The sequence below is a fragment of the Trachurus trachurus genome (assembly GCF_905171665.1).
Source record: "Trachurus trachurus genome assembly, chromosome: 24".
NCBI classification, from domain to species: domain Eukaryota; kingdom Metazoa; phylum Chordata; class Actinopteri; order Carangiformes; family Carangidae; genus Trachurus; species Trachurus trachurus.
The window spans coordinates 28,112,153-28,137,368 of record NC_139910.1 but is presented as its reverse complement, the minus strand read 5'-3'; the positions used below and the strand labels follow the sequence as shown (position 1 = coordinate 28,137,368).

The following is a 25,216-nucleotide window of genomic DNA, read 5'->3' as shown; positions in this document are numbered from 1 at the left end:
CACATGCACATCCCATCACACCGTCACGGCTCGGCGCTGCCACTGCAGCCGGTGCAGCGGAGGAGACTCTTCCCCATCACATGGAGGCGGAATGGCCTGAGCTCAGACACCGCGGACTCTATCGGCTGACTGCACGATGCTCTTCTGACTGTCTGCTTCTCTCTCTCCCTCTCTCTCTCTCTCTCTCTCTCTCTGTGTGTCCGTCCGTCTTGCCGCGAATTGCTGCAGTGCTGTTTTTTCCAGGTGTTGTGGTGTGTGAGTGTGTGTGTGTGTGGTGTGTGTGTGTGTGTGTGTGTGTGTGTGTGCGTGTGAATGTGTGTGAATGTGTGTGTGAGAGTGAGTGAGTGTGTGTATGTGTGTGTGTGTGTGTGTGAACGTGTGTGCATGGTGGTGATGTTGTAGCCTGGTGTAATTCTCTTAACGAATTGGACTAAGCCGGGGAACGGAGTCTGATGTCACATGTGCTTCATCGGAGGAAACGGGGCATCTGCAAGCTGGATTTTGTGGAGGATGCTGCGGCAAGTGATCCACAGAGGGCTGAAGGCTTCGTTCTACTGGCTGGGCTTATTCGTTAGCAGGCACCCCGTTTTCTTCCTCACCGTCCCCGCGGTCCTCACCATCATTTTCGGATCTACCGTTCTGAGCCGATTCAAGCCGGAGACGGACCTGGAGGTGCTGGTCGCCCCGACTCACAGCCTCGCCAAGATCGAGCGGAGTCTCGCCAACAGCCTGTTTCCTATCGACCAGTCGAAGCACAAGCTGTACTCGGATTTGCACACCCCGGGCAGATATGGCAGGCTGATCCTGCTCGCCAAGTCCGCGGGAAACATCCTGGACCTGGCCGACCAGGTCCTGCAGGTCCACAAGCAGGTGCTGGATTTACGCGTTAATTACAAGGGATTCAATTACACGTTCGCGCACCTCTGCGTCTTGAGCCACAGAGACAAGCGATGCCTCTTGGATGATATCATCACCATCTTCGAAGATATCAGACAGGCTGTGCTTTCCAACAGCACTTTCCACAAGGTGCCCGTCAGCTACCCAAACACAACACTGAAGGTGAGCTTTATCATTATTAGTATTAGCTATTATTATTATTATTATTTATTATTAATAATGTTGGGACACACCGCAGCTCCTCTTCACATTGCATGCCGAACCGGGCCTGTGCAACACACTATCTGATCCGATCCGATTCCGAACCCCCCTTCCGAAATCTCTCCATCTGAGCCGTGGTGACAGTGCAGCAGCAGCAGCAGCAGTCAGCATGTGAATAGCTGGAGCAGACTGGCCCTTTTTCTTTTTTGGAGCATGCCATAATTTCTGAATGAACACAGTGGGCTTGTGTTCTCCCAGGCTGCAGATTGCTACATATATCAGCCAGTGAGGGAACCCTCTCCATAACACAGACAGCCGGTTTGCAGTTTTCACCCTCCCTTGTTGGTGCAGGTGAATTGATTGGCTGCATATACTGTGTTGCCCCTGACTGCTGTGCTCTGCTCCTCCACACACATCCACAGCCACACTGGCACATCAGCACACATACAAAGGGATATCCTCTGTCTTTTTTTTTTTTTGATGCAGTGTCTCCCTCTGGCCTTTTCCTGCCTGTACATGCTTTATAATGACATTGCCATAGTAGCTAATAGACTGAGGCACCCCGCTTGCCTGATGCTCAGTGGGATCCGACTGCACACATTTGTATCAGTAACATACAAGCATCTGACAATAGTGAAACGTGGGTATGCTGCATGTAGTGGTACAGGTGCTCGCTCTATAGGCTCACCAGTCTTTCAGGTGCAGATGTGCTCTGCAGATGCAAGTCTGGTGCTAGTCTGAACAGGTGCTGGTGTGAATGTGAAAATCTGTTGCACTCTAGAATAATTTGGGATATTTACCAAGCTTTATACAGATTAAACCAATTTCTGTCCCACCACAAGGCAAGAACCGTGCAAAGGTTGTGGCTTTATTTCTTCGGCAACAGCTGCATGATGTGTGCTTTTTATTGTACGGCCTTAAAGAACATTGACTGTACTGCACGGCTCATAACGATCAGCTTTATTGTAACTGCTCAGATAGATTGTGAGGTACACGACTATATACCGATGTAGCGAGCTCAGACTGTCACAAGCCAACATATTCTGCATATGACAAGCCTATAGCAGGTTGTAACTTCAACTGAGGAGCTGTCACAGCGTGGCAGCGTGAGCCATCCATGCAGCATCAGCGTCCGAGCGAAGCGGCGAGGGCCATTCATCATCCTGTTGCCCAGCTTTTCTTTCAAAAGTTGACATTTACGTGATGCGTGGTTTTCGCAGGGCGTCGAAGATAATCATGCCTTTGCTTTGCTCTGTCATACTCAGGAAGCTGCATGGTTTACGCTCCTGTGGAAATGACAGACACAAAGTTTAATGTCAAAAAGAAAACAGACATTAGTGTCTTTGCTGCTGGTGAACCAGGCAATTAGAATGAGTCACTTTGCTAGCTTTAACAACACACATCCATCGCAGTCAGGTACTTCACTGTGTTCAGTATCATTCTTCTTCTCCTCTACATTTCTCATAGTGTCATCTGACCTTCATCTGACAGTCATCTCCTCTCATTGCTAGACTCCTCTGCAGCTGCCCCAACTCAGATTGCATACTATTTCACACATTTAGGTCCCAATACTACATTTGAATTTTTTAAATAAATTGTGGCAATACCTTTAACTGAAGGAAAATGGACAAACTAAATTGGTCTTAAAATCAGAAGTAGATAACTCTTGCTTTCAAGGAATATTCAAGAGTACAATTTGGGGATAAATTAGGACATTTATTTATAGCTGACAAGTAAAATGTATCTCTCAAAAGACAAGCTGCACTGCAAAAACTCAAAATCTTTCCAAGAATATTTGTCGTATTTCTTGTCAAAATGTCTAATTTCTAGTCAAAACTAATTTCTTTCCACTTAAAATAAGACTCATCACTTTAAAAAAATTTTCTACTTATTTCAAGTGAAATTATGCTTGAAAGAAGTAAAAAGTGTCTAAAAACAAGCTACTTTTTAATGTGATGAATCTTATTTTAAATATAATGAGATTTGTTTTGACTAGAAATGACATTTTCAGCCTACCACACTGCAGGGTTGATGGGTTTTATTTTAAGCCTGGTAATGACTCTAGCAAGCAGGGAGAGGTTGGTATGTGACAGTTGCTTGGACCATCATAGTTGGAGGTGGATAGACTCTATGGGCAGCTTTGTTGCCCACATGACAACACTTAGAAACCTCTGTCAAAGCAAGTGACAAACTGAGGCTTTCATATAAAGACTAAAATAATCTGTGATCGTAGGTCACACCAATTTCTTTGTGTCTGACTAAGTGGTCTAGTAGTGAGTCCTCTGGACCATCTGTCCACTACGAACAGCGGTGTTAGTTAGCCAGAGCATCACCTCAACACTGATGTCTTGGTCGTTCACTTTATTCTTAATGGCAGGTCTCTGTGTGTATTGAGCTTTTGCTTTCTGTATCAGGACAAACGTTTACTCTCTAATTCATCTGCCATTAGCATTAGCATTAGCATTAGCATTGCTTTGTGTTTAGCCAACACAGTTAATCCTGCTGCACCTTCCACAGAAAGTGGGGTTTTTGTTACCATGTGATTTGAGGGCATGTCAATACATAATCAAATAATGCCAGTTATGTGTAGAACATCAAACCACCATGCAGTCCCCTCTTAAGCACATTCTAACTTGTACCTGGATGTCTTTGTGTGAAGCATGTGAAAGGTTTTCTGGACACATACACAATGTGCTCATATTAACTCAGCTGCGACATGAGGGGCAGTATTTCTGTCTGGATGGTTGATGCCACCTCTTTCCTCTCCAGCGCTCCTCACTCTGTATCAGGCTTCTGCACTCTCCATCTTCCTGAATCCTTATTCTCTGTCTGCCTGTCTGGCGAGCTGTCTGGCCTAATTCATTTGCCTGACTTCTTATGCCTCATCCTGCTCTTTGATGTCACAACCAGGATTTATTTCTGTGCTTGTTATACAGAGGTAGCCTTCATAAAAAGTCTTACTTTTTGCTGAGCTGAATGTTAGTTCTGTCCCCAGGAGAAAACGCTTTAAATATTTTCTTTGTTTTGCTCCATCTTCTGTATTTTCAGTTGCGTAATCTTTTGAAGCTGTCAGGTAGTACAAGAATAAAAAACATTAAAGAATACTATAAAAAAAAAGTTATAGCAAATGAGCGAACAGTGGAGAAATATATGTAACAGTGAAATAAATCTTCTTTGAAACATTGTCCGGATTAAAAATGTGAGAAGAAATGTATGAAATAAGTACGAGTTCTGAGTCTAGGGCTTCAATCTGTATTCACACCAGCAACAACTTGATCACAACGGCAATTAGAACTAATTAGAGCTTGTTGGTTGTTAGTTCAAGTACCAAAGTTGTAACAGCAACAGACTGGACCAAGGGCAAAGCTGGTTACATGATTATCTGCTCATAGTCGATGGGGTCCAGCAGATCCTGGGGGCCGAGACCTACTTTATCTTAGATCATAACAAACATGGGCTAGTGTTTTCACACTGCCTAAATGTTATAGATGAATGTGTTTTGTAGATGCATATGGAAGGCAGCCATTGGTTGCAGATGTATTTTCATTCTTGTTGCAAGATCACAGTTACATAATCTCATTATTTTGCAACATCTGGCTGTGTTTTTATTTGTAGTTTGAGTTACCTTATGTTTTGCGCTATACACCGAGTCATAACATGGAAGTACAGAAGAACAGCAAATAGGCTATGATTAATGTTTTCAGATAACGTAGTGAAATTGATATCTCTACATAATGAGCTTAAAATATAAATGTACATGGTTGGTCTCAAGGTTGTGATTTGCCTCTGTGAAATTGTGGGGTACTTAATGTCAAAGCCTATTATCTCGAGAGAAGAGTTTGATATCTCATGATAATGAGATAATTAAGTTGTTATCTTATGATAATGAGGCGCAAGAAAAGAGCTGCTTCGGCTGCTCTGGGCCTTTGTCGTCGAAAGCTCTGGTGGTCAGGATGGCTTTTTATAAAAAGACACACAGGTGCGCCATCTCTGCATTACATTTATCCTAACACTAATAATATTGTGTTAGACAAGCTCAAGCTTCTTGTTCCATTCACAAGAGGACAGAGAAATTGAGTGCTGGATTGAATTAAGTTATTGAGCAGTTTGGGTTGTATGCAGCATGGCAATGTCAAGCTAAGGTCAATGTTTGTTTTACACCCCCATTCTCTTTAATAAATCATAAAAGTGGAGGTGAGACCAGCAGCGGTGAGGCAGCAGGAAAAACAGCTGATGTGCAGAAGGAGGTCTGTGGCACCTTGAATGCTGCAGCAGAGCCAATGTGATTGGAGGATGGGAGGAGAGGAGACACAGCACAGGAATTGGCCGATGAGGTTGGGTATGTACGTGTCAATAACTGGCTTGCCCCAGGGTGCATTTGGGTGCTGGGCAATGAAATCCAGTCAATACTGTCTCCTGAACCTACATTGGTACATTCCCTTGATTAAGCTTTATTACGCAATAGAAAAATAATATACATGAAGCTTATACCATTGAAATAACAAGTAGTAATTTATCTTGAATTACTGCAAACGTTAAGCTGCGGTTTTTTATCACTTAAGTTTCTGTAAAACAAAACCTTTAAACAGCAGAGCTTTGTAAAACAATTCAACTCAACAATTCAACCAAATTCACATGCAATACGTCTAAAAACCAATAATAATATTTATTTGTTGTCTAGATACACTGCAATACTTGAATAGATAGATTGTTGAGATGTTGGGGTATCGATGAATGGAAGCCAGTAAAACAAAGAAAATGATGCTGCATTCACGGCCAAATAACATAGTCGGATATTGTTGAATCTTAACCAGCATCCTTACAGTTTTACTGTCTGTGTTTTGATTTTGTGATATCATTAAAAAGTGAAGTATTTTTGCTGAAAGTACAGGCAGATTTTTAATCAAGATTTAAAACCTACCAGATTTTAAGTCTCAAAATATGTAGTAGTTCTACAAAGTTCTTTTTTATTTTTGATTATACCCCCCCCCCACAAGAAAAAAAAAAAAGAAGTTATGCTTACATTCATTCATTTCACTCTGTGCTATAGAGTTGTTGATACGCAGAACTGGGATCACAGGTGAACCATGACCCAGATGGCTGTGTGTTTTCTTCAAGTGCTTCATTGACCTGACTCATCCGCCTCTCAGCTCTGACCAGTCTCCCTGTCCTCCTCCCACCATAACATGATGCTGCCACCACTTCACCGTAGGGATCCTTGTACCTTGTGTTTGCCAGACATCGTGTCTGAAGTTCTTCTCAGATCAACATAATTTTGTCTTTTTAGACCAGATATGTTTCCCTGGTGATCTCAGAGTCCTTTCCTCTCCTCTACCATAAAGGCCTGATTGATGAAGTGCTGTTGAGATGGTCGTCCTTCTGGCAACTTCTCCCATCTCTGCACAGGGCTTCTGAAGCTCTGTTGGGTGAACATCAAGTTATTGGTCACCCCACTGAGCGAGGCTCTTCTTGCCTGGTTACTCATTTTGGTCAGATGGCCAACTCTGTGACAAGTCCTTCCACACTACTTTTATTTCACAATTACTGAGGCCACTGTCACTGTGCTCCTGGGAACACTCAGAGCTTTGGAAATGGTTTTATATCCTTGCCCTGATCAATGCCTGGCCACACTTTTATTGCTGGGCTCTATAGTGAGTCCCTTGGATTTCATGGCTCTTTTCTTTTTGTGCTGACATGCAGTGTGAATAGAGGGGCCTTACAGTAGAGTCTCTCTATGTCCAGTGAGCACAGTTGATCACAGGTGGGCTTATCCCAAGTTGTAGACATCTACAATTGAAGTAAACAGGAAATAGCTGACCACAATCTGCAGCCACAACAAAAGGTCTGAGTCATTCTGAGAATCAGAGGATGCAGTTTTTTGATTTGGGGTCTTGATAAGTTTTAAACCAACAAGTAACTTTTCAACCTTCATATAATATTTTCAGAACTTTTGTGATGGTACATCGACTTACAACAGGTTGAATGACACCTCTGTCATGGCCTGAAGGGGTCTGTATCATTATGGTCTGTATCGCCTTCACTGGCACTAAGCAGCTTTGAGGAGCATGGTGGGAACCCGGCTCTCACTTAAGTTTCACTTTCACTTTCACGAGTCACGACGAGGAGGGAGCAGCAATGCGGCACCTTTCCGTCGGATTGTGTATGTGTGTTTACTGAGAAATGATCCGCTGGTAACAGAAAGTTAGTTTGGACGTCTTCTGTTAATTTTCATGCACCAGGGGATCAGGATGTTTACGGCGCTACACGCAGGTGCTCATGGGAAATGGAGTCTTCCTTCAGGTAAAACACTACCGCTTTGGGCCACTGGCGCCGCCAAACTCAACCAAAACTGAAAGTTCTTTAGTACTGCTTTAAAGAAGAACATATCAGCTATGGAATAACCTATGGTACATCTATAGTGGTAGCTTCACTGCTTTAACCCCCAGTCTTTCTTCTACCACCACCTTTACATCGGAGTTTTAATATCCCATGAAATATCTCGATTTTTTCCAACAGAGATGTTGACATTTCTTCTGCCATCATGAGGTTAAAGCAGAAGTAAGTGGTCCGGTCATTTTCGCTAATGCTGCGTTCCAGGCAGGCTTTTGAAATCGTAAATTACAGCTTCAAGTCACAACTTACGACTTTGTAGCGTTCCAGGCAACCCACTAGTGTTTTTCCGACCTGTTTTACCGGTGAAAGTCACTATAACGGCCACTCGTAACTTCCGACCGGTGAACTCGTACCAGATCGAACTGGTACGACTTCACGGTCGGAAAAATACGAGTTTCCTTGAACGCACCATAACAGTCCTCGTCCCTACGTCGCCACATTCACGGCGTCCCTTGGCTGCACACACAGCCCTGCATGCCGTTCTCTCTCCTCATTGGATAAAAACTGTAGGATACGATAAATGTTTTCTCCTCGGCTCAGAGCAGAGCAGAGGGACTGAGAGACCCGTGTTTCAGACCAAACACTCTATGTAAGTGATTGCTGTCGGAAGATAGAACTATTTAAGACTTATATTAACACAAATATATCACTTACTTCTGCTTTAATGTTATTGGCTTTAAATGAAATTAATCAATGTCATTAGGACAAATCCTAAATTTGTCTGTACATACTGTACAACTAATCACTAAATCTCATCAGATTAAGCATTGCTTGTATTGTGTGTTTTTCTATTAGCACATATAAGAATTCTAACATGCTAAACTAAGGTAGCAATGCCATACTTGCTTAAAGGGACATTCTCCTGTTATCTATTCATGAAAATCGATTATTTGGTTCTTCAGTCTGTTTTTCATTAATCAGTAATCCCCCCCATCAACAAAGTGAAGTGTTCCTTTCAGCTCTGAATGAGCCGTTCATATCATTCATATCTCCATGGAGCGGGTAAGCTCGGTGCTGGCTGCCATGTGGTGTCTCCATGTTTTTACCTTCAGTGGCAGCGTGACGGTAGGAAACCACGGAAACTCAGCGGAGACACCGGAGCTGTCGGCTCAGGTGGAGGTGACGTCTGTGAAAAGTCACCACGGTAACGCAGTGAAGACTGTGAGGACCGGGCAGACGGCCGTCGGTAACAAACCAGATGTCATTTTAGTCACAGAAGTCCAGAGAAAGCCGGTAAAACGTGGGTCAGGTAAACAATACCACATCGCCATGACAACATATTGTCACGTGTATTGTTTTGCCTCGTGCTGACGGACCACTTGTTTACATAGAGGCTTGTTTATGCCGTTACCTGCAGCGGCTGTCGTCTGTCTGCCGTCTGGCAAATTTCATGTGAATGCAGCATGAAAATTACGATTGAGTTGCTTGTGATATACAACCACAACGCTAGATGGGAGGAATTCCTACACAATGTACCTGTAACATCTGCATGTTAAAGCCCCTGTACAGACTTTTCATTTAGTGTTGATTCTGGCGGCCCCTGTGGACGAAAGCGGTGGTGTTTTGCCGGAATGAAGACTGCATTTCCCACTGTCATGAAGACATTTGTGTAGATTTATTTTAGAAACGTCGGAAAGAAGACGGGACTTGCTTTTTTTTTTTTTTTTTAGCAGCGTAATGTATCTATTGGTATGGTTTGGTCAGTGGTCCGACCCGACCATGCCTTCCAGAGGTCTAGAATTAGACTACGTAGAAATAGCGTATCTTCACACTGATGGGCTCATTTGCTGTTGTAGGTAACAGAGACACATCAGCAGAAACCACAGACTTTTGCGTATCCAGTTAAAAGCTCCGTACAGGGGCTTTAAGACTACCATTGCAGGCATGTCAGTATGTTAATGTAATTAGCTCAAAGCACCACTTTGCTGATGTACAGCCTGACAAAGCAGCTATAGGCTACTGCATGGCTGTATAGTCTTGTTAGCTTAACCTCCTCCACAGCCACATGAAGAGGTAAACCACTTTGACACGTAGGCCTACTTCTTCAACCAAAGGCTGGTGATATCCCCAAAAATATCAGTTCACACCTCTCCCACCAGCCACATCCATCTTTTGTCAGAGAGCTTGAGAGGTGTCACATCCCCCCTTTTCACATATCACTCAACCTCTCACAGATATCACACACACACACACACATTCTCGCTGTTTTGTGATGCCCCATCCACACCTACTCTCACTCTGTCATTCTCTCTCTCCCACACACAATGGCATTGAACACTTTGTTGTCTTCTGAAATGCTGCAACAAACAAGAAGGGAGAACAAAATCTTGAGCTTGGAGCTGGGTATATTGTTTTCGCAGGTGATTTAGAAATTGCTGTCCCGATAGCTGCTCAGTATTCACTGTATCACAGCTGGATCCAGGTATGCATGCTAAGCAGTCAGTCTGAGCATGTGACAGCTCAGAGTGGGGGGCAACAGTTTATATACTGTAAGTGGGTTGTCACTATTGAGATTTAGCTGAAACACTTTACTGAAGTTGGGTGGTGGTGGTTTAATTTCAGCTTTGTGCACTTACACAAGTGAAATGAGGGCTAAAGCTTTCTGGGTTCCCTTAGCAATTACTGAGTGATTACATTACATAAACACACTTGTACACAGTCATGAAATGACACATTTCAAAAGCTGAGTAGGGTTGTTTTGAGAGCAATCATAGACATAACAGACAGATACTGCTTTATGTTACAGTAATAGAGGTAATAAATTTGAGGTAGTCAGGAAACCTGGCTGTTGACTTAAGGATGGGATCAGCTATGTGACTGGAAGGTTGCTGCCCACATAATGCCAGAGCACAATAATGCAACTGTTTTTTTTTTTGTCTCACTGCAGCAAATTGCTTATAAAAATTGAATCACATAATCACGGGGATTTATTTATCTAGAAGCGTGAGATTTATATCAAGCTCCCCACTGTGAAACAACATATTGTGGCTGTTTGACTGTGCTGGATTATTGTGCTCATAACAAGATAAATCATGTCTACAATAAGCTGCAAATTAAGTTGACATTGTTACGACAACAAAACAGTGTCATGTAGGTTCAGATTCACATTGTTGTGTGTGTGGTTTACTGTCCTAATTAAAAGAGCTGGGGAAATATTTTATAAATCAGTGTTTTAGAATAATAATTATAATGTATTGTGTAATTAAATGTGGTGAGTAAGCTTATAGTTTTGATACTGTGGATGGGCATTATTACAGGAAATTGATGCAACATCTTGGATATGTGCACTCCCATCTTGTGCTGGTGAGTCTGTGCAGCAATCACAAGTTAATCACAGCTGTCAATCATGATGATGTCATGCCGACATTATTTTATACGTGTATAGTGTGTGTTGTTGTCATTGTCCTTTTCTTGTCTAGGGATACACCATATCAACAGCAAAGAATGAGGAGCAGCACATGTTAAAAAGTCTTAAGAGAGCTGTTTAAAAAATGACTTTGTGGAAATGCTTCTTAACCAAATGACATGCTGATCTGCTAACTAAATAAAATCCATGGGAAAAGGAATCATTTAGACTTTAACATCATAGGGGTTCAATCGCTTATAATATCGATATCATTTTGCTGCAAGATCCAATATTTTGGTGAAAATAAATAAAATATTTTCACCAAAACATAAAACCGGAATAGAATTTACTGACCAATCATGGAGAAGAGAGATGAGCAGCAGCTGGCTCCTCCTTCCATGGCCACATTTAAACCTTAAAGCTTCATGTACAATACAGTACATGTTCATTCTCATTAACTCTCACCCTGTAACTCAGTCCCACTGTAGAGAAGATGGGATTAAATCATTCATGACCCTGATGGGTGCTGTAGTTATTCACTGGAGACTCTTGTCCAACCTCTAAGGGTCTATGCTCGACCTTGGTTGCTACGGTAACTACCAATTGGATTGGGCAGATGGACCGTTGCTTATGATAATGGGCCTGTGTGTGGTCTGTGGAGAGACAAAGCCTAAAACTATAAAGACCTAATCACAAAGGGAAACATGTTTGTGTTTGCAGATAAGTGGTATATGAAGGTATTATCATGGAGTCAGGGTAGCTGTATTCCTGTTCAGTCAACTTCAAAAAAAAAAAGCTATTGTATCCACCAAGACTACACTTTTATGTCAAACATGAGAAAGGTTGTGCCTCATATCTTTATTATGCACTGATTTGTTCCTGAGAGACTGCCACTGCCCACGTTTATTGTCCCAGCCATCTTATTGAACTCCTCTTCTCCTGCTTTGCACATTTTTTATTTCACAATGACATAACCTTCAAAATCTTGACACAGGGATGTCTTGTATTTGCTGTGTAATTCAATTAATTTAAATGTCACGATGGAGCTCAACCTTCATGATATATAACTTGCTTTGTCCGCAGATTTAAAGGGACATTGTGTAACTTCTCCTGTTATCTATTCACGGAAATGGATTATTTGGTTCAAAAGTATGTTTTTCATTAAAGGTGTACAGAAAAGAAAATTGAATTTAAGCCCACTCTGGGTCATAAAATTAGTGTGATAACTCATCTTTCAGACGATGTAGGCCAAACTTTGTGCAAAATTCTATTTTTGAGTAAATCCGGGATGAAAGTGTGTATTTTTTTTTTCGCATTGGATAATGCAGGCGCACGGATTATACGTCAGCCTGTACACGATTCATCAGCCACTGATATTGGATCCGTAATCCGTCATTCAAACGTCTGAGACACGCACACACACACGGAGCTCGGGCTCGCCCCAAACTTTGAATATCCCGCCCGCTCGATACGACCAATCAAATTCGTTTTCCTTACTCGGGTAAACTCGTGTTGCAGCTCGTGACAACTCGGCGCGACAAACAGGACAAACGGCCATTTCTGTACACCTTAATCAGTAATCCCCCCCATCAACAAAGTGAAGTGTTCCTTTCAGCTCTGAATGAGCCGTTCATATCATTCATATCTCCATGGAGCAGGTAAGCTCGGTGCTGCTGCCATGTGGTGTCTCCATGTTTTTACGTTCAGTGGCAGCGTGACGGTAGGAAACCACGGAAACTCAGCGGAGACACCGGAGCTGTCGGCTCAGGTGGAGGTGGCGTCTGTGAAAAGTCACCGCGGTAACGCAGTGAGGAGGAATGGAGCGTTACACTGATGCTGCATTCACCTGCAGTCGGGCAGACGGCCGTCGCTAACAAACCAGATGTCATTTTAGTCACAGAAGTCCAGAGAAAGTCGGTAAAACAATACCACATCGCCATGACAACATATTGTCACATGTATTGTTTTGCCTCGTGCTGACGGACCACTTGTTTACATAGAGGCTTGTTTATGCCGGCTGTCGTCCGTCTGCCGTCTGCCCAATTTCACGTGAATGCAGCATGAAAAATACGACTGAGTTGCTTGTGATATACAACTGCAACGCTAGATGGGAGTAATTCCTCCACAATGTCCCTTTAAAGAGTTGGTGAATCAGTGTTCGAGCAAATAATGCAGAGAAGCTACTGCTGCTGGAAGTTTCTAGCACTAGTGTGTACTGTCTGATGTATTTTTTATGAAATTGTACCTTTCGTCAGAGTTAATACTGGATATCTGTAAACCCCCTGCAGGATGGCCGCGTGTCCTTCATCGGCCACCAACTGGGCGGCGTGTCCTTCTCACCCAACAGTCGAGACCAGCAGGTCAAGTCCGCCCGCGCCATCCAGATCACCTACTACCTCCGCAACCACGGCCCCGTGGTGCAGGACGCCATCGCCGAGCGCTGGGAGAACGAGTTCTGCGCCATGGTCAGTCGGCTGTCCACGGCCGAGGCGCCGCACGCCACCGACCACCTCCACGTCCAGTCGCTCACCTCCTTCAGCCTGTGGCGGGACTTCCACCAGACCGGCGTGCTGGCCAAGGGGGAGGTGCTGGTCAGCCTGGTGCTGGTGCTCCTGGCCGCCACCATCTCCAGCTCCATGCGGGACTGCCTGAGGGGGAAGCCCTTCCTGGGCCTCCTGGGGGTTCTGACCATCTGCATCGCTAACGTGACAGCCGCAGGGATCTTCTTTATATCAGACGGGAAGTTCAACTCCACGCTGCTGGGGATCCCGTTCTTTGCCATGGGTGAGTGCGAGCGTGGGTCACGACTGTGTCTTTACTGTGTGTGTGTGTGTGTGTGTGTGTGTGTGTGTGTGTGTGTGTGTGTGTGTGTGTGTGTGTGTGTGGGTTGGTTAGTTAAGGGGCTTATCAGGGTTTGACACTCACAGAGGGTTGATTGGGGAGGGGATTAGCAGAATTGTGTTGGGCTTTCCCTCAGAGGGGATGCCGGCAGTTCATTATTGTTGTTGCTACCGAATAGAGTGGCATGTGTGTTTCCAGTGTGTCTCTGCTGCTGCATGCAGTTGTGCAGCACATAGGTACTTTTGTCAGGCAACTTTGCATGTTTTATTCTGTGCATGTTGTTGTCCAGATTTCTTACTAGTTGATTTATCATTTCACTGAGCTTCGGGTGAGATTATCTCTAATAGGGAATTGATAATAACCTTCACAGAATTAGTGCGATTTTCAAATCAGATATTTATCAGAAATCATAGAATTGTGTAATTTATTGTAAAACCACAGAGAAATGGACTTGATGTTAGAAATTTTCAGGTCATATTTCAGTTGTTTCACACGACCACGATATAACAAAGGTTTATAAGTTAGGGGTTGGATCACAATAAGTACTGAATATGCGTCAGGGCTTCGTGCAAAACCCTGAGCTGATAAAATCATCAACACTCATGCTTTTGAGTCATCCCTGTGAACAGCGATGGAGATGGATAAAGGAAAGGAAAAGAGTGTTTTCAAGGCAGTGCAGTGCAGTATAACATGAGAGGATGTTTAATGTTGATGGCATCAGGGCTGCACTGTTGGCATGATTTTAGAAATACTGAGGTCATGAGATAAAGTCCTTAAACCCCTCTAATAATCAAGGTTTTTATTTTTGGAATTTTTTTTAAACCTGGTTCTTTTCAGATAATTGCAGTATGAATTCTTAGGGTATTGTAAAGCCATACAGTTACTTTTAACCTCCTTCCTGTTATTACTGTAAAAGGCTCATATCACCAGAAAACTGAAAACTGCAACAAGCACAAATGCTATTTTCAGTTTAAATACATAGAATAAATACTAAAGCTTCCCATCAATAATGACATTTTGACAGGAAAGGATGGTTCATTAATAACCTCTGTGTAGGTTTCCATTCCGTGGTAAATTAAGACTCTTGTCTCTAAGATGAAAGCTGTGACTTGATACTGATGAAAGCATTAGGTTTAAGTTAGGAGCTGATATTTTTTAGTTGATTTTTTAATCTGAATGATTTTCAGATTTAAGATACTGTGTAAATTCTACTAGTCTTGCATAGCCACAGCTATAATGTCAGCAGTGGGGGATGGTTTTGCTGCACCAGTAACCCTCAAAAACAGGATACAGTAGATGTACATATGTTGACTGTATGATCCAGGTCTTCATCAAAACCTGCCACTCCCATTCCCAGCATGCGGGTTGCTACAGTAGCTTGGTAGTTTTTTGGTTTTTTTTCCAGTGGTGAACGGGTATTCTGAAAACGAATAGGCAAGGGAAGCAGAGAGCCAGGACAAACAGGCACCCAGTGGCAGTGATAATCAATACAGCATTACACAAATACATCAACAGTGTGATATGTCATCATTTACACTCCTGTTGTCTGAGACTCTTCTTCTCTCCCTCTGTCTCTGTCCCTTCACTCTGTATTTCTTCTGTTATATTTACACTACAGTATATCTTGCATTTCCTTCCTATAAAGTCACAGGATCCCTCGGGCTTTGGTAGAGATGTGCTGCAGGCCAGCGGACAAAACTGAAGTTTAAGTAAGACTCAGAAGTAGGAGGATGGAGGGAGTCCTTATGACCTAGAGAGGAGAGGAGAGGAGAGGAGGATGGTGTGATGCATGCCAGGATGCTGAGAGAGGCCAAAAAGGCAAGTCAAGGAGAAAAGCACAGAAAAAAAATGTATGTGATACATGGGGAAAAAAAGAGGGTGAAGAGGAAGAATGAGGGAACAGACTGAGACACAGAGGGACAAAGCAGAGGGGAGAGGAAGGCAGAGAGAAACTCTTCTACAGACGGACGAGGTGGAGAAGGGCCAAGGAGATGGAGAGGACTTGATTAAGTCTGTAATTTCATGTGACAGGACCTCAGAGGCAGCAGATGTCCACCCTCCTCTTGGGAGGTCCTCACTGAGACACACCCCTATCACTATATCAACGCCACATCAGGGCAGACACTCAGATCTCAAATGGATACTGATACCCAATCTGTCAGTGAGGCGCCCCCTGTTGAGAACTCATCATTATTTAAAGCTTTCTGTGGGTTGGGAGGGGGAATTCTTCACGGAAGTAAAAGGTTAAATGGAGGAGTTTATGCCAATTATGTTAATTATGGTTTGGTTTGTTATAGTTTTTCAAGAGAAGAAGTTTTTGTGTGTGTCACATTATCACGGTGTCGAGGTTGTGCCCGGCACTGGGCAGGTTTTTGGAAGCAGACAGTTGTGAGTCTGGTTAATCTGTATTTGTCCCCCCCAGTTTGTCATTGTGTTAATGCAGACATTAAACTTCAGCCTGTCAGGAGACTGGGGCTCATGCAAGAACCAGTGACAGATAAGTGACACCCCAACCTGAAACTCTAATGCCAGAATTTGGATCTTAAATCTGAGGATTATAATCACAGCCTTCTTATTTACTGATTATAATACAACTGTGAGCTATAATATTATTTCTCTAATGTCTCATAACTCCTTCTCATCAGTAACAGACTAGGAAGACATTTTGAGCATCTACCTCAGTGTTTCTGCAGTGTCTCTCTGCCTCCCACAGGAGACAAAATACGCTCTTTGTCAGAGAACAGTAACGTTTTCACAACATGTTGTTGACAGTCAAACTATTAACATGTAGCTATGCCTCTGTGCCAATGACAGCTGTGGGCGGAGTCACCATGTTTTTTGATTTGCCCATCCGCCTGTCTGTCCATCCCATTCCTGTGAATGCAACATCTCAACAATATCTTCCTACCCTAAATTAAGATGTTTATGCTATATTTTGTAGAAAAAACATGTTATTTAAAATAGTAATCATAGCAGAGGACTTTTACACAGATGAAAGTACAACCATTCATTTGAGCTTTTAGATAAACTTATTTCAGATTTTGGTGGGAGAAGGTCGAAGGTCAGTCTCCCCGAGACGCCACAAAATGTGTTTTTGGTCCTGACTCTAGAATTCATGAACTGATTAATGACGCAATTTAAGAAAAATATCTAATAGGAACAAATATTGACTTTAACAGTTACCTTCTAGGGATGCACATGATTAACCGTTTAACCGTTAACCGATAACAAGAACTTTGAACGATTAATTAGCTCCTTATGTTGTCAACTCATTGGGGCGTGTCGACACGTGCAGAATTCCACCTGCCTTCAGTTATATTTTGCAGTAAAAAGTTACACAGGAGGACTGACAGTATGTGCCAGTTATGCACCGCAGTCGCCGTGAGGGAAGGTCAGACAATACATGTAGCTACACAGACATAGATGTGCATCACCTGTAACACTGGGGCTGCTAAAAAAACAAAAAAAACCCAAAAGGATAGAGGAGCTGTCAGAGCAGCTCTGCTGTTCTTCTCTCATCAGCGCTGATCAGCTGTTGCAGCGTATGTGTGTATATTTTATAATGGCGAAAAAAGAAAACCATCGGCGATCGCCCCCGCAAGTGTTTTTGATCTTAATAATCAGTTAACAAGTGTTGCTTATCAGTTATAAATCCCTATTACCTTCACTGTGACATCATGGTGTTCTGCAAAAAACATGGTCATGGTTGTGCGGAGGGGAAACAACTTTTCCTCTCTGCTAACGAGTTAGCCTGAATCTGCTGGTGTCTGTCAGCCACATGCTGACAAACATCATCTGAGCCTCCGTCTGCACACTCCCATGATTCATTTGTGGTGGCGGCATACACCGTAGACCTAATTATCTTATGTGAATACAGTCCCAAGGCTTATTAGATGGTTCCTGTGCCCTTCATCTCCTCTGTGGAGACAGCACTGACACTTGGGATCACAGTGTGCTATTTAAAACCCCCATGTAGGGAAATGTGTTGTTTTAGAATATTTTACATTATCTTTATAGTGCAGGTGTACTTTGTAGAAAAGAATGGCATCAATTTACGCATTAACCACAAAATAATACAGAAATTTAAAGTGGCACACAGTGTTATTTTGACTACTTGTAAATGTTAAAGTCAGTCATGTGTAGTGACACTATTCTAAAAGCCTAGCAGCTACCTTTAGTGGCTTTAGAGCTGATGAACATCTGCTTTGTTACCAGGCTGGGCCAAGTCTGCTAATGTTATGTCACCTCATATTCCATTTAAGGTGGACGTAATGAATTGGAGGACAGTTTTAGGACGTCCTGCAGAGCTGCAGCAGAACAGTGTCAGAAAAGTTAGTGGACCACAGGCTTCCCTGTTCCTTCATAACCAGAAATAGGTATTGAATGTGTGCTGTGTTTTCAGAGGTGAGTTTTAAAACCAGCTGTAAAACCTTCCTGAAGTTCACAATATGATCTGTGGTGTTGCTGTGTGGCTGATTTAGAGCTCCACTTTCAACGGTACTTAACCTCCTCCATTAAAGCACCACTGGGTGCTATAAGAAAATAAGTAAGTAAGAGTGTGTCATTAACATATTCCTTTTTACTATCAATATGCTAATAAAAAACATATCTTATAGTCTTTTATTTGGCCCCTTGGACATGATCTACCTGGTTGACACATATTAGAAAGACACACACCTGCCCTTGTATTACTGCCCTTGTCCATAGACCTCCATGACCAACTCATCCTCCAACCTTAACCAAGCAACCACAATCACATATTGTAGGTTGTTTTTTCACTTGCTCATACAGTATGACCAACCACATATATGTTTCCTGAAATACTGCATGCCACACGTAATTGCCCTGGTTGTCAAGGTTACACCAATAAACACAGCAACTCTACTGGTGTACCAATCATTGCCGTGCTTATTACAAAAACAGTTATGGCTTTAATAAATTTAGGCACAAAAACAATTTCATTAGGTTTGGCCACCAAAACATGGTTAGGTTTGAGCAGTAAAGGTCCTTGGTTTGGGTTAGAAAAAGATCATGATATCAATTAAGATTCCTGTTTGAATATGATTAAGAATCAACAACCACCTCAGTGGACAACTGTTATTATTTTCTATTCAATCAAACCTCACTCTGCTGCATGATACAGTAGTTCTAGGTCTGACGGAGCCATCCAGCCACCCGACCTTCTCTCAACATGGACATGGATGTTAAAAACCTTTAAAAAAGCTATGGGTCATCATAAGCTTCTGAACAAACAACCCATACAACCACCCTCTAGCTGGCAACGTATTCAAAATCATGGATGCAGCGTCAGCTTCGCTCATGGCTTCACTTTGAGTGAACACAGATGGAGGGGGCGGAGTCACATGATTTGCATGCCATAGTTTTTTGTTGTTTTTTCAAGGGGAGAGCACAGGGGAAGTAATAACCAAGACTACGTCGGTTACAGGGTCCAGATGTCGGTTTGGGTATATCTTTGGTTAATTGCCCAGCTCTACTGAGACCCTGACACAGGGTTTCATCAGTGTGAAGCTGAAAACACCCCAAACCTCTCCCTGCTCTGAAGCTCTCTGTGTGGTGAAGTGGCCAGATGAAAGCCACTCCTGAGTTAAAGCTAAGCACCCAAATGGTGTGTGTCTGTTGGTCACTTAAAGCTGAAAAACCCTCCTAACTGATAGGATGGGAATTAAACTCTGACATAAATGTTACAGTAAATGTTTTATTTGTGGTGAGGTTCCACTCATCACTGTGAGGTTTAGTGGCTGAAGCATCAGGCTGATTGAACGTTTTTTTTAGTCAGGATGGGACACTGGTCAGGATTCGGGTGATGCTCGGTGAAATGAAACCTGTTCACAACCCAAAATGTAACATCATTTCTGTAACAATAGACCCATCAAAAATCAAAAAAATGAGTCAATATTTGATTATATGAGAAAATTACTGCCAAATGCAATACTCTTCATAATATTGATTTATATTTTATATAGTGCTGTGAGTCTGACCCTCATATCACTTCTTTGTTTACTGTACATTGTATCTTTGGCATGTCCAAATATTAGATAGATAGATAGATAGATAGATAGATAGATAGATAGATAGATAGATAGATAGATAGATAGATAGATAGATAGATAGATAGATAGATAGATAGACAGATCATGATAAAGCGATATAACCTGCATCGTGGGGTTTGCATCAAAGTTTATGAGACAGACTTTCCTCTCTCTGAGGCTGAGTTTTTTTAGATATTAAGCTGTGTCATGGTTTCTCTCCATGGCTCTCATCAAAGCTTCCTCTCCTCCCACATCAGAGTAAAACTAATCCATTATTCTCCCTGAACAATCCAGGTAATGTTGTCTCTAACCTTTGACTCCCGTAGAGGAAGAAACCCTGCACGGGGCAGGTAGCGCCATGTGTCGCTGGACCTTTGTTTAATATGGAGCAGCTTCTCCTCCTGTCCGTCTCCCCTGTGTCTATCTGCCCTGTCATCTGCGAGCTGGCCAATTACTGCTGAGCTGAGGTTGTCACTTCGCTCTCTCTCAGGATATGTGATGCCTGTTAGAGGTGTAAAAACTGGCAGCGACATGAGAGGAAAGAAAGCAGAGCAGGACTCATGAAACATACATGCTGTGACATTACGGAGGAAGTGATGGTGCTGTTTTTCTCTGATAGGCCCCAAAACTGTATTTTATTTACTTATCACAACATGAGGCTTCTGTGCATCCCGCTGAGGCATGATGCACTACTTGGTGCAGAGCTGTAATCCTATTTTTATTTTACCTCGGCCATATTTGACTCACAGTGAGAAAATAAATTGTTTCAAATGGCTGCATTGCATGAAGTCTGCCCAGGTGCATTGTGTTTTATTTAAGATTGGAAGTCAAACAACAAATGGCCTCTGACATGCACAGCTACAACACTCACTATGAAATGAATCATCCAATTTGTGGTCACAGCAGGTAGTTAAGTTGTATGGGCACGCAAGTGATAGCATCACAAATTTGAACACTGATATTAATTTTCAACCTTAACCATTCACATCTTGAGCAAATATTCTGAACGCATGAGCCTCTAATTTAGCTACTTCTGAGTTTATTTTGCTGAAGAAGTCCATGAGAAGCAGTTGAGGTGAATAGATAAATAAGTGGACTTTGAATTGAGAATATTTAAACACAGAGACCATGATTGGCAAATAAAAACACTCATTTAATTTGATATGTTCCAATTTACTGAATAAGTTGAATTTACCAAACATCATTTACAGCAGATGTTTCCATCGACACGCTTGTTTGCGATGTGATGAGTGATACTGGGCAGACTGGAATTTATCATTGGCACCAATGCATTATGTATATAATATTTCACAGTATCTTATTTCATTAAATGTAACCAAAAACACAATTACAACCATGTTAAACTGTTTAAAGCCCCAGTATGTAACTTATTTGGCTTTTTATGAGCAAAAATCAAATCTGTCTTTCATAAATACGTATTTCACTGAAGTGGAATCACAGCCGCATACAAATGAAAGCTTTCTGGTACCTTAGAATGAGTTGTTACAAGTCGTTACAAATACATAAGTGGGCGACGCACCGAACCGAGGCGGCCATGTTGCATCGCCATTTTTTAGTGGCAGCGTGACCGTAGGTAACCATAGAAACTCAGCGGAGCTGTGGGCTCGGCCTGTTAAAACTGTCACCACTGTGTAGTGTGAGGAAGAGGAGGCACTGGTGTTGCATTCAGGTGCAGTCAGGCAGACGGCCGTCAGCATTTTACTCCACCAGAGAAAGACGGTAAAACAATACCACATCACCATGACAACATGTTGTCAGGCCTGTATTGTTTTGCCTTGTTTTGCTGACGGACCACTTGTTTACGCTTGTTTATCCTGTTACATGCAGCGTCTGTTGTCTGTCTGACGTCTGCCCCATTTCACCTGAATGCAACATCAAGAATACGTTCAGATATGCAACCGCACTGCTAGATGGGGGGATTCCTACACATTATACCTTTAAATACAATGAAACACATATGTAACAGGATTAGGTTTAAATCTTATACATGGCTGGACCTTATGGGTGTGACTGGTGGGTCACCCAGTCACCCAGTCACCCCTCTCTAACCCTGTCTTACTACTCACACCTCCAATGCACTGAGCTTCTGTTACAACAAATAAATAGCATTTATTACATTTGCTAAAAGAAACAGGCAGATAAGACACAGGAGCAGAAGAGTGGGAGGGCTAGAGGGATAGAAGTCGTTGATCTGAATAGCATGTAAACAACAGAAAAACATCAGCAGCTGGAAATGAGGCAATACACTCACTGCAGCACCACAATAATGCACAGCTAAGAAGCAAAAGCTTTCTGACCATAGACACATTTTTAAGAGTTTTTAATCTGAAACAGTTACAGGAAGTGTTCAATTTGCATTACACATCATATCAAAACACGGCTTTGTCATAAAATACTGCTGTGACCAATTATACATATGAAATAGAGAGAATTGGAAATAGAGACACTTTGAGAAGATGAGGAAAATAAAGTCCAGTTCAACGACTGTTAATCTTGTGACAAAATTGACAACACTTCAGATTGTAAACAGCCTTCTGAATGGAGTCTGTTTGTGACATTTCATTTTGAGAGCGTTGGTTCAATCTGCTATCGTCTGTAAATACCTCAACCTATACTCTAAATAATCTTTCATTTCATTTATTAATCAGTTTATTATTGTTATTATACATACACTCCATCTAATTGGTCCAGCAACTGGATTTGGTTGCCTACATGTTGCTCTTCTGTGGGTTTGGTTTGGTTCAAGACCCTCCACATATTTTAACATATATCAGTGATGCATGATACAACTCCCACTCTTGTATAAGTGAAGGGAAGTGTTTTCTTTCCACACTAACATGTCTCCAACTCTCCACCAGTGGATTTATCAACTGCTCGCATGAAAACTTGCATGAAAAATGCAGAAATGTTTAATGACTAACTGTTATTTATATACTGCTTTCTGCATTTGGGTGGTGAATGGGTGATTCATGGTGCACATGGAGAAAAGTTCTCTCCCTCATGGCCGCTCTCTGGGCTCCACCACATCAATCTGAGTCTGTGCTGCTCCTGTCAGAGTAGCTTCATCATTTACAAGCTGTTGGGAGTTTTCTCTGTCTGGACACTGATGTTTTTAAAGCCTGATATATATAAATAAATATATATATATTCTTTTTTTTATCCTGTGAGGGCAAGATAGATAGTGGCACTCAACATTCATAGCCAGTCATGCGCAGTGGCCGTCGCTGCTGATGGTGAAAAGCCTTCTGGGAGTTCCTGCCTGTTTCAATAAGCAGGACTGGATGACTGATGATCGATCTGTGGGTGTTATTGTTGTGAGTGGCTCTGGGATGGCGGCGCTGTGACGGCTTCAGGGTGGTTTGTAGGGACCAGCAGGGAGGAATAATAAACCAGCTCCATACATGTATTAATATAGCTCCAGGATGATGTGGTCCCAAATGGTAAAAATACACTGTTACTGGAGGACAAACTCTTCACAATACCCCTGATGTTTCCACCAGAATTTTAATGTTGCCGTGAGCAACAGGAAGACAGATTTTTATTCTGGGAGCTCAAGTAACTCCTGGCCCCATTCCCAGTATCATGCACTGATTTTATTCAGCTTTTCCACTCGTTTTCCCCTTCTCAGTTCATAATTATATAACCAGTGCTCACTAGCCTGTGTCACAGCATCCTTAATTGAACACTGTGAAATTTGCACCGTGCTGTATTTATAGTATAACCAGACTCGGTGTTAAAACTGACTGCAGTGTCAGGAAGGAGCACCAGGCCTAATTAAATCACATTACACTGTTTGCCACTTGTACTCCACCCCCCCCCCCCCCCCAAAAAAAAAAGGTGTTTACCAGGGTCTGTAGCATTAGTGAAGTGCAGGAGTCAGTGTTTGAGGAGCTTGATGCCATAGACAGGACTTACAGTAAGGATGTTTAGGAACACAAGTGGTGAGGACTGGATTTTAAATGAGCCTCCAGCTTAATCGTGTTATGAAAACAGCAATTGAACAAAACAATTTATGACAGAGAAGCAATTTAATTTCTTTCATTTGTTTTTTTCGGCTACTTCTAAACCATGCTGGGATAATATGATCGGTATTTATTCAAAGAAGCTCATTGTCTGACTGCAATTCCATTCGGCCTGATGGATTAATTTTCAAAGATGCCTGAAATATCAACATTCCTGCTGCTGGGACATATTTTGGTATTTTAAGATCCTTTTGTTATTTAGCTTTGACAGGGACCTGCTTGTTTCCCAAAATATAACTGTCCCAACCTGATCTGGACTGAATGAATAGTATTAATAATAACTGTATTTTCAACCAGAATAAAATGTGTTAAATATACTCTCAATCTATTTGAGTTTTTTCCTGCATAAATAACAAACAATCTATTCATCTTTTCCCATTGAACCGGTGCAGTTTTCTCTGCTCCTAACTTCTGCCTAAAAAGCCTCAAACATGAACATGAATTCTCAGCAGGTGTCATGAAACAAAGCAGAGCTCTGCTGCTCAGGCGCTGACTCCTGCAGCTCCACAACCAAGTAGAGACACACCTGATAATAGAGAGTTACAGCCTCATTTGTCAACTCCCCACAGCCTCACTGCCACCAACCGCGGCTTAGCTGACCGAGCTGTGTGTTTGGTCGTGTGTTTCTTTTCTCAGATGCTTCACAGTTTACCTTCCCACACATTCACTTGGCTGGAGTTGGACCAGTGATATTGGGGTGTGACATTTGGTTGTTGCAGTTTCGGGGGTGAATGGATGAATGAATAAAGCAGCAGCAAGAAGTTGAGGAAGTTGCTGTTTATCTAATTAACTAGTTTTAGTCTTTTACCTCTGATGTATTTATTTATATTTATTTATATGTATTTTTGCATTTCTACTTGTAGGTTTATTAGTTTATTGGGTGTTAAAGCTTAAAGCCCCAGTATGTAACTTATTTGTCTTTTTATTATCAAAAATAAAATCTGTCTTTCATAAATACGTATTTCACTGAAGTGGAATCACAGCCGCATACAAATGAAAGCTTTCTGGTACCTTAGAATGAGTTGTTACAAGTCGTTACAAATACATAAGTGGACGACGCACCGAACCGAGGCGGCCATGTTGCATCGCCACTTTTTACGTTGAGTGGCAGCGTGACCGTAGGTAACCACGGAAACTCAGCGGAGCTGTGGGCTCGGCCTGTTAAAACTGTCACCACTGTGTAGTGTGAGGAAGAGGAGGCACTGGTGTTGCATTCAGGTGCAGTCAGGCAGACGGCCGTCGGCAAACCAACCGGATGTCATTTTACTCCACCAGAGAAAGATACGCAACCGCACCGCTAGATGGGGGGAATTCCTACATATTATACCTTTAATTCTATATTTTTAAATCTATCTATCTATCTATCTATCTATCTATCTATCTATCTATCTATCTATCTATCTATCTATCTATCTATCTATCTATCTATCTATCTATCTATCTAT

At 42.3% G+C, this 25,216-nt stretch overlaps 1 protein-coding gene across 1 annotated transcript in view; it reads left to right on the top strand.

Moving 5' to 3' along the window:
* Window positions 1-459: 459 nt before the first annotated feature.
* Window positions 460-25,216, top strand: part of ptchd4 (patched domain containing 4) — a gene marked incomplete at both ends in the record, with an annotated part of 37,665 nt that continues 12,908 nt past the window's right edge. The window contains 2 exons of the mRNA XM_084001156.1: window positions 460-1,059; window positions 13,126-13,621. Coding sequence (XP_083857282.1) covers window positions 460-1,059; window positions 13,126-13,621 — 1,096 coding nt within the window. The remainder of the gene's footprint in view (window positions 1,060-13,125; window positions 13,622-25,216) is intronic.